Genomic DNA, 11,988 nt, shown 5'->3' with positions numbered 1-11,988 from the left:
CAAATAACCCGGTTATAAGAATGGCTGGTGCTACCCAGCAATTCCAATAAGATATCGATACAAAATGATTCGATATCTGTCAAAAGTAATCATGCTCTGCGAGCAGGGTTATTCGATAATTATTGAAATGTCACTTTTAAGTTTAATTTCAGTTTAATTCTCCAAATGAGACAGAGCCTTAGTGACATTACATTATATGTTTCAATCAAAGTTCAACCTCGAGTTCAACATAAACCGCAGATGTCACAAACACGTTGATAAGTCTTATTTTTTAATTCTAAATGGATTTTAAGTGTTATTGTTATGCCGAATATGTGTATGTTATTCCGGATCAATTTAATTTAACTTCGAAGAGGCCATGTTTATTTACTTCATTGGTTGAGTTTTTTCTGGAAGGTCTTTCAGCTACAACTTAATATAGATTGTAATAATAAAATTGTCTGCTTCGCAAGTTGCGGTGGTACGAAAAAGTTTATGGTGCTCCTCAGCTTTGGGCGTTTTTGGCGAATACTGTGGTGAGCTGGTGAGTGTTTTTCCCGAAGTTCCGAATGATTTTTTTTTCTAGCGCCTTATGAAAACTGTTCATTCTAGGTTCGAGAGTTTCCCGGCCAGCCAATAAACTCTACTGAACTGCACACTAATTGGGCAAAATGTTTAAAAAAGTGGTAAGCTATTGATAATTGTGATTAAAATTGTAAATATAACATTCCGTTCTCTTAGGCCATTCACAAGGAGACGATGCAGCAGCACTTTTGGGGCGATAAACGGCTCAGGTGGACGAATTGTAGAAGAAGCTACATTATGGCATGCATTAGCATTGGTTTGGTATTCCGTGTTAAAACTTAATTGATAGGATAAGTGGAATTATGAATGCATGTTTTATGTTCATTGAATAAACCAGAAAAAAAAATCAATTTTAATTTTTGTTGTTTTCTTCCGAAAAAAAAACGTATTTGAATTCAATAAAATGCAATCATATCTCAACATTACAGATTGGAGTGATTCCATACTTATTTAGTACCTTCCAATTACAACTCAACCTTAAATTATAATGTTCTGTATTGCAGATATCGAATGTATATCGACCATATGATGTAGAATCCCCAGAAAATTTTGTTTGAGAAAACGGCCGTTTTTTAATGGTGACCTAACTTAACAACCCTTTCGCCATAAGGTTAAATGACCAATAACCATTTTCCACATGGTCAAAACTATTCATGAGACTGTCGGCTTACAGTTATGGAAATTTATGTGAAACGGTTATGATACAACACAAGATGGTTCGAAATATTATGATATGCAGTTTATTAATGGTTCGTAGTTATGCGGGTATGCACGAGGGGCTGTCAACTCACGTATTTACGATTCATCTGCCTGAATTGAGAAGGCGTATTGAGGAATTATTTTGTATTTCTGTATTTTTTGGCGTATTGAAGTATTTCTGTGTATTTTTGTATTGTAGTGTATTAAATTCATCATAAATTGTATTTTCAGTGTATTTTTCACCATGAATTGTATTTTTCGCGTATTATTGAGGGAAATTTTGTTATCCATTTCGACTAATCGCGAAGCCGAAGCAAAAATTTTCATACAACCAATGACAGCTCTTCAATGGGGTAAAAAACAGAGAGGAGGAAAAGGTGGCCATATTTTACTAAAATTATTACAAATTAGAATTTTCAATAGAGATGAGGAGTAGAATTGCATTGTTAATTTTATATTTTCACCATGCTTGATTCATCCCCGGCAGTGCTCGTGGCTTTCTTTCCAGTTTCATTTTTCATCGGCTTCAAAGTATGAATTTGTTGAAGAGCCACCTTCAGAGAGGTTCGGCCATCTCGGGCCATCTTGTGCTGAAACTGTGTGGTTATTTAGCAACATAAATAACTATAAAAAACAGTACATATTTTTATTCTTTTTTGCTTATTATCTCGTATCTTAATTTTGACCGCTCACGCAATAGGTTCCAGTGTACTGAGACAATCCGAAAATCTTGTAAATTGCGATGAAAGATGTAAAAGTTTTTGGATGGTTTTTTAAGCATTGTTAATTGTTGAGACGCCTTATTAATATAATAATATATTTATACTATGTACAAATGTTTCCAGCTCTACAATAAATTCTTCGGAAATTATGATTGATGCGTTGAAGCGAGTTAATCCCTCTCATATTTTTTAAAATAGAAATAGATGTTTCACACGAGCTTCCTCCACAATATTTGAAAACGAACAATCGATATATTTAGCTCGGTTATGTTCATTCTTCTTGGTACAGATACCGATATAATCGAGGAGATAACATTAAAATTGAAATAACATGATTCCACGAGTTATTTGCTCCCGGATTTTTGTTTTCAAAACAATAATTCTATAGCTGTCAAAATAAAATAACTGATTGGTATTGACAGGTATTAACGTATTTTTGGTGAGTTGGTGTATTAATCGAGTATTAAAATTGAATTTTGAGATGTATTGAAGGAATATCGGCGTATTAATGTATTATTCCGAATTGAAGTATTAAAAAGAATTTTTGTATTTTTAAAGTATTTTTTAATGTATTTTTAGATGCAAGTATTTACAATTCAACTGATTTATACAGTTGATCGCCCCTCGGGTATGCATTAATTTAGGCTGTGAACCATTCCACCGATTCGTTTAACTTTTAGTTAAAATTTGACAGTTCGATGGTTATTTCGCCGTGGTTAAAAATAACCCTGCTCCGGAGCATGGTTAGATTTGACAGTTCGATGGTTAAACTTTGTTCGCGAGAAAATTGGCGCCAAATCCATTTCGTTCCGAATAACTATCAATCTATCAAAACTCAAATGGGTTGGCTCCGGAGTAAAATTTTAACCACGATGGGAAAATAACCATCGAAGTGTCATATTTTAACTAAAAGTTAAACGAATCGGTGGAATGGTTCACAGCCTTAATAAGCCAAAAAATCGATTAAGCGAATAAAATTTTTTAACGGGAAAGGTCAATTCCCGAGGTGTGAGGCTTTCTTAAAACCTGGGTGGTGCGAATAGAATCGATTTGGATGTCAAACTGAAGCCAAACTTCTCCATTGTGCCGGAGCCAAACATTGAAGATTGTGGTTATGTTCGTTTCAGATCCTATATTGAGAATTATTGTTATTATTTGGGAAAAAATAAAAATAAACTTAGATTGAGTTTTGTATTCTTTGTAACAAATATTTTCACATTATATTTCGAGTGGAAAATTAGTTGGAATGCAATTAAAAAGCACTCATTACGAAATTTCACGAGATACAACAGCTGATTGGAGCAGGAATGTATGTAAACCAAGTCATGTAGAGTCTCGCGCATTTTGCGCCCTCATGCAGCATGCCCGCAAAATTACAAACTGTACATGGATATTTTCCCGTGCGGTCGACAACAGTATCCTTTACTGTTGACAACTGTAAATGAACAATCTCATATAAAGTTTTAACAGTTTGTGGTACGGTTATTTGACAAATAACAATATGTTGAATGGGTTGTTAAGTTATGTCACCATAAAAAATCGTCTGTTTTCGCGTGCAAAATTTTCGCTCAACAGTATGATAAAATGTTGACATATAATGCAGGAAATAAAGAACATTTTAGAGACAGCATGTTATATGTTGACATTTAGTGATGATGTCGAGCAGTTATGGTTGAATCGATCGAAAAGTATTCGATAACCGCAACGTAAACTGTGAAGCTATATCTTACATCGTAATAATGATTCTGACCATATAACATGTTGTTTTTTATTATGCGGGTGGAAAGAGAAATTCTAAGAGCGGTAAATTTTTGACAGCCAAGCAACTGCAAAATAATTTTGCTTATGGGATTGATTTCAAAATATCCCTCTACTCGCTTGAGAGCAGGGCTCTACATTACGGGTGGGAAGATGTGTAGTTGTGTTGGTAATCCGAGCTTGGTGAATTTTGTACTCATCCAGTGAACTTTTCGGTTTCCTTATGGCAACTAACCAAAACAAAGAAAAAATGTCCGTCGAAATTTAAGTATTGCGCAAGATTTTTCTCATGCAGTACTAAGATTCCGTCGTATTTATGCTGACAACACATCCCTTCATTGAAAATTTTCAACATTTTGCTCAAATTTGTTACTTCAAAAAAGTAAAGAACAGCTGATTCGGTTTTTTTATGGCAAATTTTCGATGATTTTTTCCGTTACAACGGCAAAACACTCACCAACACTCGCAAAACTCGGCCGTTTGGGCCACCCGATTTATACCACACCAGCAGTTCATATTTTCCATTATTCCAGTATTCAAAATATTTTTTTTCTATCAATATACAGAACTTGCTATTACAAAAATGTTGGCATTTTTATTTTATTTCGAGACACTTTATCCGACATTATGCTTTTTACTTCACATTTAGGACAGGACAGGTTTTTATATGGCACAGCCAGAGTTTTTTTTTGCAAATATGGCCATAACTTCCTTTGATATACAGGAAATTTATCCTTTGGCCCCATTCCAGCGAATTTGGTTTTGAAACACCACCTGGGAATGATAGAAAAAAAAATACAGTAATATCCCGATTTTATCACCCTCCTGGTGAATTTTGGGGTGATAAAACAGGGTATGTGACAAAATTGGAAAAAAAATATTTTCATTTTTTTTAATTCATTCCACAATTATCATTTTATCATTTTATGCATTGGAAAGGCCAAATGCGTGAACGGTACCCGTTATTTCTGGTTGAAATTGCTTACATTATATTTCCCAGGTACTCAGAAGTCTTTCGTAATAAACTACAGACGGTGAAAGTTATTTCATGAAAATCAATGCTGTTTTTGGTATTATTTACGAAAATAAAATAAATGACACAAGTTTTTGGGGTGACAAAATCGGGTCGAAAACGTGACAAAATCGAGACGTGATAAAATCGGGGAGTGACAAAATCGGGTCAACACTGTATCAAAATAGTCGAACACTATGTATAAAATTTTACTCAAACTTTTAAATTTTAAAACACACCTCAATTTACCATAACTTCAAGCACAGCCGATGTAAAATGTGTTTTGTTTAAGATGCTCTTCGTTCTGCGAGGTGTCCAGCTCAATTTCAAGCAACTAATCACGAGAAAAAAAAACACCTTAGGGTTACTAATAAAATCGTTTTGAATTCAGTTTGACAGGATGATCGGAGTGCTGGTTTCCAGTAATGATCTAAATGCTGGTTTGGTTTCAGTAAATCATTTTACTGATTTTTGGTATGCATATATATTGATTGCTGGTTTTCAGTAAATTCAAGTGAATGACAGCGGAAATAAAATTGCTGACTGGTTTTCAGTATTTTGTTTGACTGTACCCTGGTTTGAGAGTAAAAAAGCGGCTCTATCCGCAACACCCAGCTTAAAACGTCTCGTGAAAAGGCCTTTTCTCCCTCAGTAAAAGAAGATCAGGTAAGTATACACTTTTTGAGCTCCAAGCACATAAAAGCAACAAAATTAAGCAAACCTCTACATGTAAGAAATATTGATCCCATAGTTGTCATGCTTGCGATGTTTTGATAAAAAAAACAAAACGTAAATAAATTTCTCTGACGAAACAATGCAGTTTTTAAAAGAAATCAATTTAATTTTAATTTAAAAATGAACTGAAGTTTATTTTTACATTTGTTGTTCATCAGTAAGTAAAACACAATTGTTAGAATCCGTGGTACCATGAATAGTCAAAGTGGACAGTTAGAAAACGAATTGTGCCGATTGTGCCTTTCGGATGAAAGCGTTTCTTGTCCCATTTTTGCAGATGGATCCAATCTACATGATCAGATACTTCAATGTACCGCTTTGAAGGTAAATATAATCACTGAAACCAAGAATATCAAGTTAATACCTAAATACCACAGGAAAAAAATGGAAGGAATAAACGGTTTATTCTATATTGGCGAATAAAGGTTGCATGATGAAGAAGAAGCCGAAAGATATTTAAAAACAATGCACAGGAAAGCATACGGAGAATTTTTTAAATCAATTCTTAAAATTTTTATATGTTATGTGTTTAAAAACGATTAGCAGTACAGGCTGGACTTTTCCTATACTGTGTATAGAGTGCAATATTAAAATAAATTTGAAATTCGAAATGATGTTTTTTTTTTATACAATTTATGAAAAGTCCAACCCTAACTGCTAACTGTTTTTATGTTTAGTGTTTTAAAAACTATCCGTAAGCTTCCCTGTGCATTTTTTGTCAAAAATATATTTTTTCGTGCATACCTTTATTCGCCAATGACCCTGTTTTTCATGATTTCAATTCTAATAATTTAGTATTTATTGTAATAATTACAATTATTGTTATAGCACAATTCTCACGTAACAATTACACACAATTACTTTTTTTGTAGCTTTTGATGATTTGTGATTTTTAAGTCAAGTACAAAGTAATTATTGTGCTTTACTTGTATACGATGCCCTGTTTGTTACATTTTTTATACTTAGAATCATAGAGGCTTAATTGCATTGATCGATTTCTCTTCGCCGATGTTTTCTTTTTATCAATGTAACGAATTGTGGTTGTTTGCCTGTGAATGAATGATTTGGTATGATAAAGGCCGATTACATCTCGCATCAATAGCAACAATCGCGGTGGTAGCTGTTGAAACAGTTGAGTAATTACCGAAATATAAAATCTATGGAGAATAATGATTATTGATTATCGATCAATGCAGTTACGCGTTAATGATTCCAAGCCCGAGATGTGTACACTTTATAGTAGTCAGGTCAAAAGAAATCAATCTTATCCAATATTTCAGATTGATGAAGTTGAAGGAGTACCATCCAGTATATGCGAAATCTGTAAATCAAAACTGGTCATTTGCTCACAATTTATAAAACAATGCCAGAAAACAGACGGAAAAGTTCGTGAAATTTACAAAAAATACTTCGATCTCCAAAACCATGAGAAATGTAATGAGACAAATGAAATCGAAATTATTGCTTGTGAAGAATATGAACTGGTTGGAACGGAAGTGGCAGAGGAGGTAGATACTAATGGGCAAGTTATATATTTTGAAATAATCGATTCCACAAACCAGGAATCGCAACTCATTTTGAAGCAAGCACATGAAATTGCTTCTGTTAGCAATGAAAATCTAGTTACGGATGCTGGCATCACCCCTAACGTTACACTCACTGTTGAAAAAGTTGCAGAGGTTTCAACGGATAAATCAAGAACAGAATCTGATGCAGTTATCCCTCCGAACGTTACGCTCACTATTGAAAAACTTACAGAAGTTTCAACGGACAAATCAGAAACAGAACCTGATGTAGTTATCACTCCAAATGTTGAAAAACTTGCAGAAGCTTCAACGGTCAAATCGATGACAGAATCTGATCCAACTATTAAAAGTTGTAATAGTGATAAGCCCATTGCCTCTAAGATAAAATCATCTACCGTAACTAAAACACGAGGTCTCAAGAAATATCAAAAACCGTGTCCCATCTGTGGAGTACTACAACGTAATATGAATCAGCACATGCATGTTCATACTGGTGCCAAAAAATATATCTGTCCGGTCTGTAGTAAAGCATTCTCCCAGAAAGGCAACTTAACGTGCCATCTCAATATCCACACCAAGGAGAAGCCACATAAATGTGATCAATGCGATGAAGCATTCGGTGATCCTACTGGACTCAAAATGCACAAGGTAAGTGACGAGGAAAGAATCATTTGAGCAGTCTTTTTTTTCAACTTTTGTTTTCTTTGACCCATTGCAACCGAACCTTGGCTTTTTGATTTTTTAGAAATGTATTATTATGTTGGCCATGTTTCTGGGACGTAATTGTGTGCCTTCCCTGGGGTCTTCCTCAGCCATACGATTACGAATCAAGACCATGTTGAAGGTAGTCGGGTTCGTTTCCCGGTCCGATCTAAGAAATTAAGTGAGTAAAAATACGATGCGTTCCTCGATCGTCTACGACGAGTGGTTAAGCTCAAAGCCGAAAAAGATTAACTTGACCATTCAACTTTCAAAAAGTGATGTGTTTTCTTGTGAAATTAAAGAAAATTTAAATAAAATATTTTTGTTTTGATCAATAATGTAGCACTTCTATTGCCGGACCCTGTAATATACATATCGTTGAATGAATAACGTATAACGCTGTACATATTTATAATTACAGATAAAACATTCAGATGTACTGAAGTATGAATGCGATTTGTGCAAGAAAACATTAAAATACAAACATTCCCTCCAAACTCATATGCTCAGCCACCGGAACGAGCGAAGGCACGCTTGCACTTATTGTGATATGGCTTTTGTGACAAGGTATGCTAGGAATTAGTCCCCATTGATTGTTTTCTAATAAAAATGAAATTTTACCTTCAGCTCTGGCTTGAAAAAGCACATTCGTACACACACCGGAGAGCGTCCATATCCGTGTTCTAATTGTTCGAAAGCGTTTACCAGTGCGGGAAATTTACTTTATCACAAGAGAAATACTCGTTGCAATCGTGGTTCGAGCAAATTAAAAAAGGATAAAAAATCTGCTTCGCCTCCAAAAAATGCTAAGCAGTAAAAAACTGTTATAGCAACGGTATAAACAGTGTAACTTTTTTTTGTCTGTGATAATCTCACAATCCTGTCTCATTTTAATTTCATTTATTTAGTCTACATCTAAACAGATAACACTGAATCAACTATTTGACGCCACAATACACGGTTCGAAGCCGCATCTCTCCATCCTCGAATACGCCCCACGCTCGCCAAGTCGTTTTGCATCTGGTCAGCCCATCTCGCTTGCTGCGCTCCACGCCGTCTCGTACCTGCCGGATCGGAAGCGAACACCATCTTTGCAGGGTTGCTGTCCGGCATTCTTGCAACATGTCCTGCCCATCGTACCCTTCCTGCTTTAGCTACCTTCTGGATACTGGGTTCGCCGTAGAGTTGGGCGAGCTCATGGTTAATTCTTCGCCGCCACACACCGTCTTCTTGCACACCGCCAAAGATGGTCCTAAGCACCCGTCTCTCGAATACTCTGAGTGCTTGCAAGTCCTCCTCGCATTGTCCATGTTTCATGTCCGTAGAGGACAACCGGTCTTATAAGCGTCTTGTAAATGACACATTTGGTGCGGTGGTGAATCTTTTTTGACCGCAGTTTCTTCTGGAGCCCGTAGTAGGCCCGACTTCCACAGATGATGCGCCTTCGTATTTCACGACTGACATTGTTATCAGCCGTTAGCAAGGAACCAAGGTAGACGATTTCCTCGACCACCTCAAAGGTATCCCCGTCTATCGTAACACTGCTTCCCAGGTGGGCCCTGTCGCGCTCGGTTCCGCCCACAAGCATGTACTTTGTCTTCGATGCACTCACCACCAGTCAACTTTTGTTGCTTCACGTTTCAGGCGGGTGTACAGTTCTGCCACCTTTGCAAATGTTCGGCCGACAATGTCCATGTCATCCGCGAAACAAATAAATTGACTGGATCTGTTGAAAATCGTATCCCGGCTGTTACACCCGGCTCTCCGTATGACACCTTCAAGCGCAATGTTGAACAACAGGCACGAGATTCCATCACCTCGTCTTAGTCCTCAGTGCGATTCGAACGAACGGGAATGTTCGCCGAAATCTTCACACAGTTTTGCACACCATCCACCGTTGCTTTGATCAATCTGGTAAGCTTCCCAGGTGTGGGGTTTGAGTAAGTTACAATCAGCGTGCGATTATACATTAACACCTCAGCGTGTCGATCAGTGCGCAGCAAGCTATGGAGAGCTGCTGTCATAACAATTTGCTCCGGTCATTTGAGGCCACACACTGTTCTCGTCCATAATTTCCCATAGCTTTACGCGGTCTATACCAAGATGAATACAGTACTAGGTGCTCCAATCTTTTAAGTTTGTGGAAGAGAAGAGGGCGGGGTGAAAAATTTATTTTCAGTGCAAAACGAAAACAAACCGGCTGGCTCTCCCATACTAAAATCCAAGATGGCTGAATAGTGAATTTGGCAGATTGGAACACCTAGTGGTGTATTCATCTTGGTCTATACTGTAGTATGCCGCCTTGAAATCAACGAACAGATGGTGCGTTGGGACCTGGTATTCACGGCATTTTTTAAGGATTTGCCGCACGGTAAATATCTCGTCCGTTATCGAGCGGCCGTCAACGAAACCGGCTTGATAACTTCCCACGAGCTCATTCGTTAATGGTGACAGACGACGGAAGATGATCTGAGATATCACTTTGTAGGCGGCATTAAGGATGGTGATCGCTCGAAAGTTCTCACACTCCAGCTTGTCGCCTTTCTTGTATATGGGGCATATAACCCCTTCCTTCCACTCCTCCGGTAGGTGCTCAGTTTCTCAGATTCTATCTATTGACTGATGACTATCAGTTTGTGCAGGCAAGTAGCCAGCTTTTCCGGGCCCATCTTGATGAGCTCAGCTCCGATACCATTCTTACCAGCTGCTTTATTGGTCTTTAGACATTCTTAACTTTTCTCAAGGTGGCGGTTGGCTTCCATCGTCCGCTGAACTGACGTAGTCATCTCTCAGGCCTGGTAGCGGGTCACTTTTTAGTGACTTGGTCACTTTTTTCGAGTCAGTCACTAAAAAGTCTCTTTTTTCGACCTCAAGTCACTAAAGTCACTTTTTCTCGGAAAAAGTCACTATTTTCAACTATTTTGAAACTATTGACTAGGTTTCGTTAAGAGCATCTCCGCGAAATAAAAAAAAAATTAAAAATTTTATGTTTTATCCGTCGGAAGATACTTTATTCATGACAGATATGAAATGACGGATTTAGAAAAATATACCACTTAGGTAGTACTTTTTGGCTTAAAATCTGTTCGCAACTTCTTAGTGATTGCAAATTTGATACGAATAACGGTGTTCTGAGGGATGATCCATTAATTACGTAACGCATAAATTGAAACTTTTCAAAACCCCCTCCTTCTATGTCTTTTATCTTTTATCTTTTATTGAGAGGGTGTGGAGTTAAGAATGAATTTCACTCCTTCTCCCGTAGGCATAAAACCTCTTGTTTTTTCATATCAACAGTTTACAAACCAAATGATACATACTTGGTGTTTTTTTTAAACTAACTTAACTTTAACGATACAATATTGGAACATTTTCACTACGACTAACATAACAAAAAACTTGACTTACATAGTGTTTGACAAATAACGATATTTTTTTTTTCAATGCAGAACGCGACAAATAAAAATCGAATACATTATAACATTGATTAAAAATTCTACACATACTACTAATCGGTTCATTTGGGCCATAATTTGTACGGGACATAGGAAGACGAATAAAATTGTGGGAACGAAGATCACGACGACCATTGGCGTAAATAAGGGAGGGCCTGGCCCCCTCCAGACCTACTTGTGCCCCCCCTCCCCAGAAAATTTTGAAAAGTATTTCCAACTTAGTCAGTTTTTATTTCATTTACATATTTCTTAATTTTGATTATGAATTCTATAAATATATTTTTTGTTGCGTTATCACATCTGTTGGGCAGTAGAAAAAACGTCTTACAGCAGCTTATGGTATGGGCAGCTCAAAGCTAAAATGGACATTTTTATTAAATTCTAGTTAAGAACAAGGAAAGGTATTCTTCTATCGTACAATTAGTTTCGCCTACCGATTCAAAGCCCTACTCAAAGACGCCAGAGATCACTTCTGTCGCTTTTATCTGCATGTTGGAACAAAATGGATTATTGGAACTAATCTTCGAGAGACAAACTAAGAAACTGTACCCAACCGCATTATAATATCAGCCACAAATTTCGCCGACCAAGAATCGGGTACGGGTAGAACGTCCTTTCACCTGTCGTTCAGTAAAACAATTACAATAGTTTACTAATTCAATTTAGCTAATTGTTGCTATCAAATTCTTACCGGTGTAGAAAAATATTAAATTTGTAATTCATTTTTAACAAATAGAAAGAGACTCATTGTCTGGGTAATCTGTATACAATAGAACCTGTTCGCGTAACTAAAGCATAGGTAATATATATCGTTC

The 11,988-nt window shown here is 36.7% G+C and overlaps 1 protein-coding gene and 1 long non-coding RNA gene across 2 annotated transcripts; both read left to right on the top strand.

The window, feature by feature from the left end:
* The first annotated feature begins 288 nt into the window (after positions 1–288).
* On the top strand, positions 289–914 carry LOC134219377 (uncharacterized). The gene is made up of 3 exons (XR_009981551.1): positions 289–523; positions 592–665; positions 721–914. It is a non-coding gene; the product is annotated as an uncharacterized LOC134219377 (long non-coding RNA).
* A 4,604-nt stretch (positions 915–5,518) lies between these two features.
* LOC134223957 (zinc finger protein 558-like) lies at positions 5,519–8,560 on the top strand. The gene is made up of 4 exons (XM_062703178.1): positions 5,519–5,814; positions 6,771–7,664; positions 8,140–8,285; positions 8,346–8,560. The coding sequence occupies exons 1-4, from the start codon at positions 5,683–5,685 to the stop codon at positions 8,533–8,535; spliced, it is 1,362 nt and encodes a 453-aa protein (XP_062559162.1). The 5' UTR covers positions 5,519–5,682; the 3' UTR covers positions 8,536–8,560.
* Positions 8,561–11,988: the final 3,428 nt, after the last annotated feature.

Source organism: Armigeres subalbatus, chromosome 3 (genome assembly GCF_024139115.2).
Source record: "Armigeres subalbatus isolate Guangzhou_Male chromosome 3, GZ_Asu_2, whole genome shotgun sequence".
NCBI lineage: Eukaryota > Metazoa > Arthropoda > Insecta > Diptera > Culicidae > Armigeres > Armigeres subalbatus.
Note: the sequence above shows the minus strand (reverse complement) of the source record. Positions and strands in the feature narration are given on the sequence as shown.

Coding starts and splice junctions, on each gene's coding strand:
- LOC134223957 (XM_062703178.1), top strand. CDS start 5,683: ATGAATAGTCAAAGTGGACAGTTAGAAAACGAATTGTGCCGATTGTGC. Junction 5,815..6,770: donor TTCAATGTACCGCTTTGAAG/GTAAATATAATC, acceptor CCAATATTTCAG/ATTGATGAAGTTGAAGGAGT. Junction 8,286..8,345: donor GATATGGCTTTTGTGACAAG/GTATGCTAGGAA, acceptor TTTTACCTTCAG/CTCTGGCTTGAAAAAGCACA.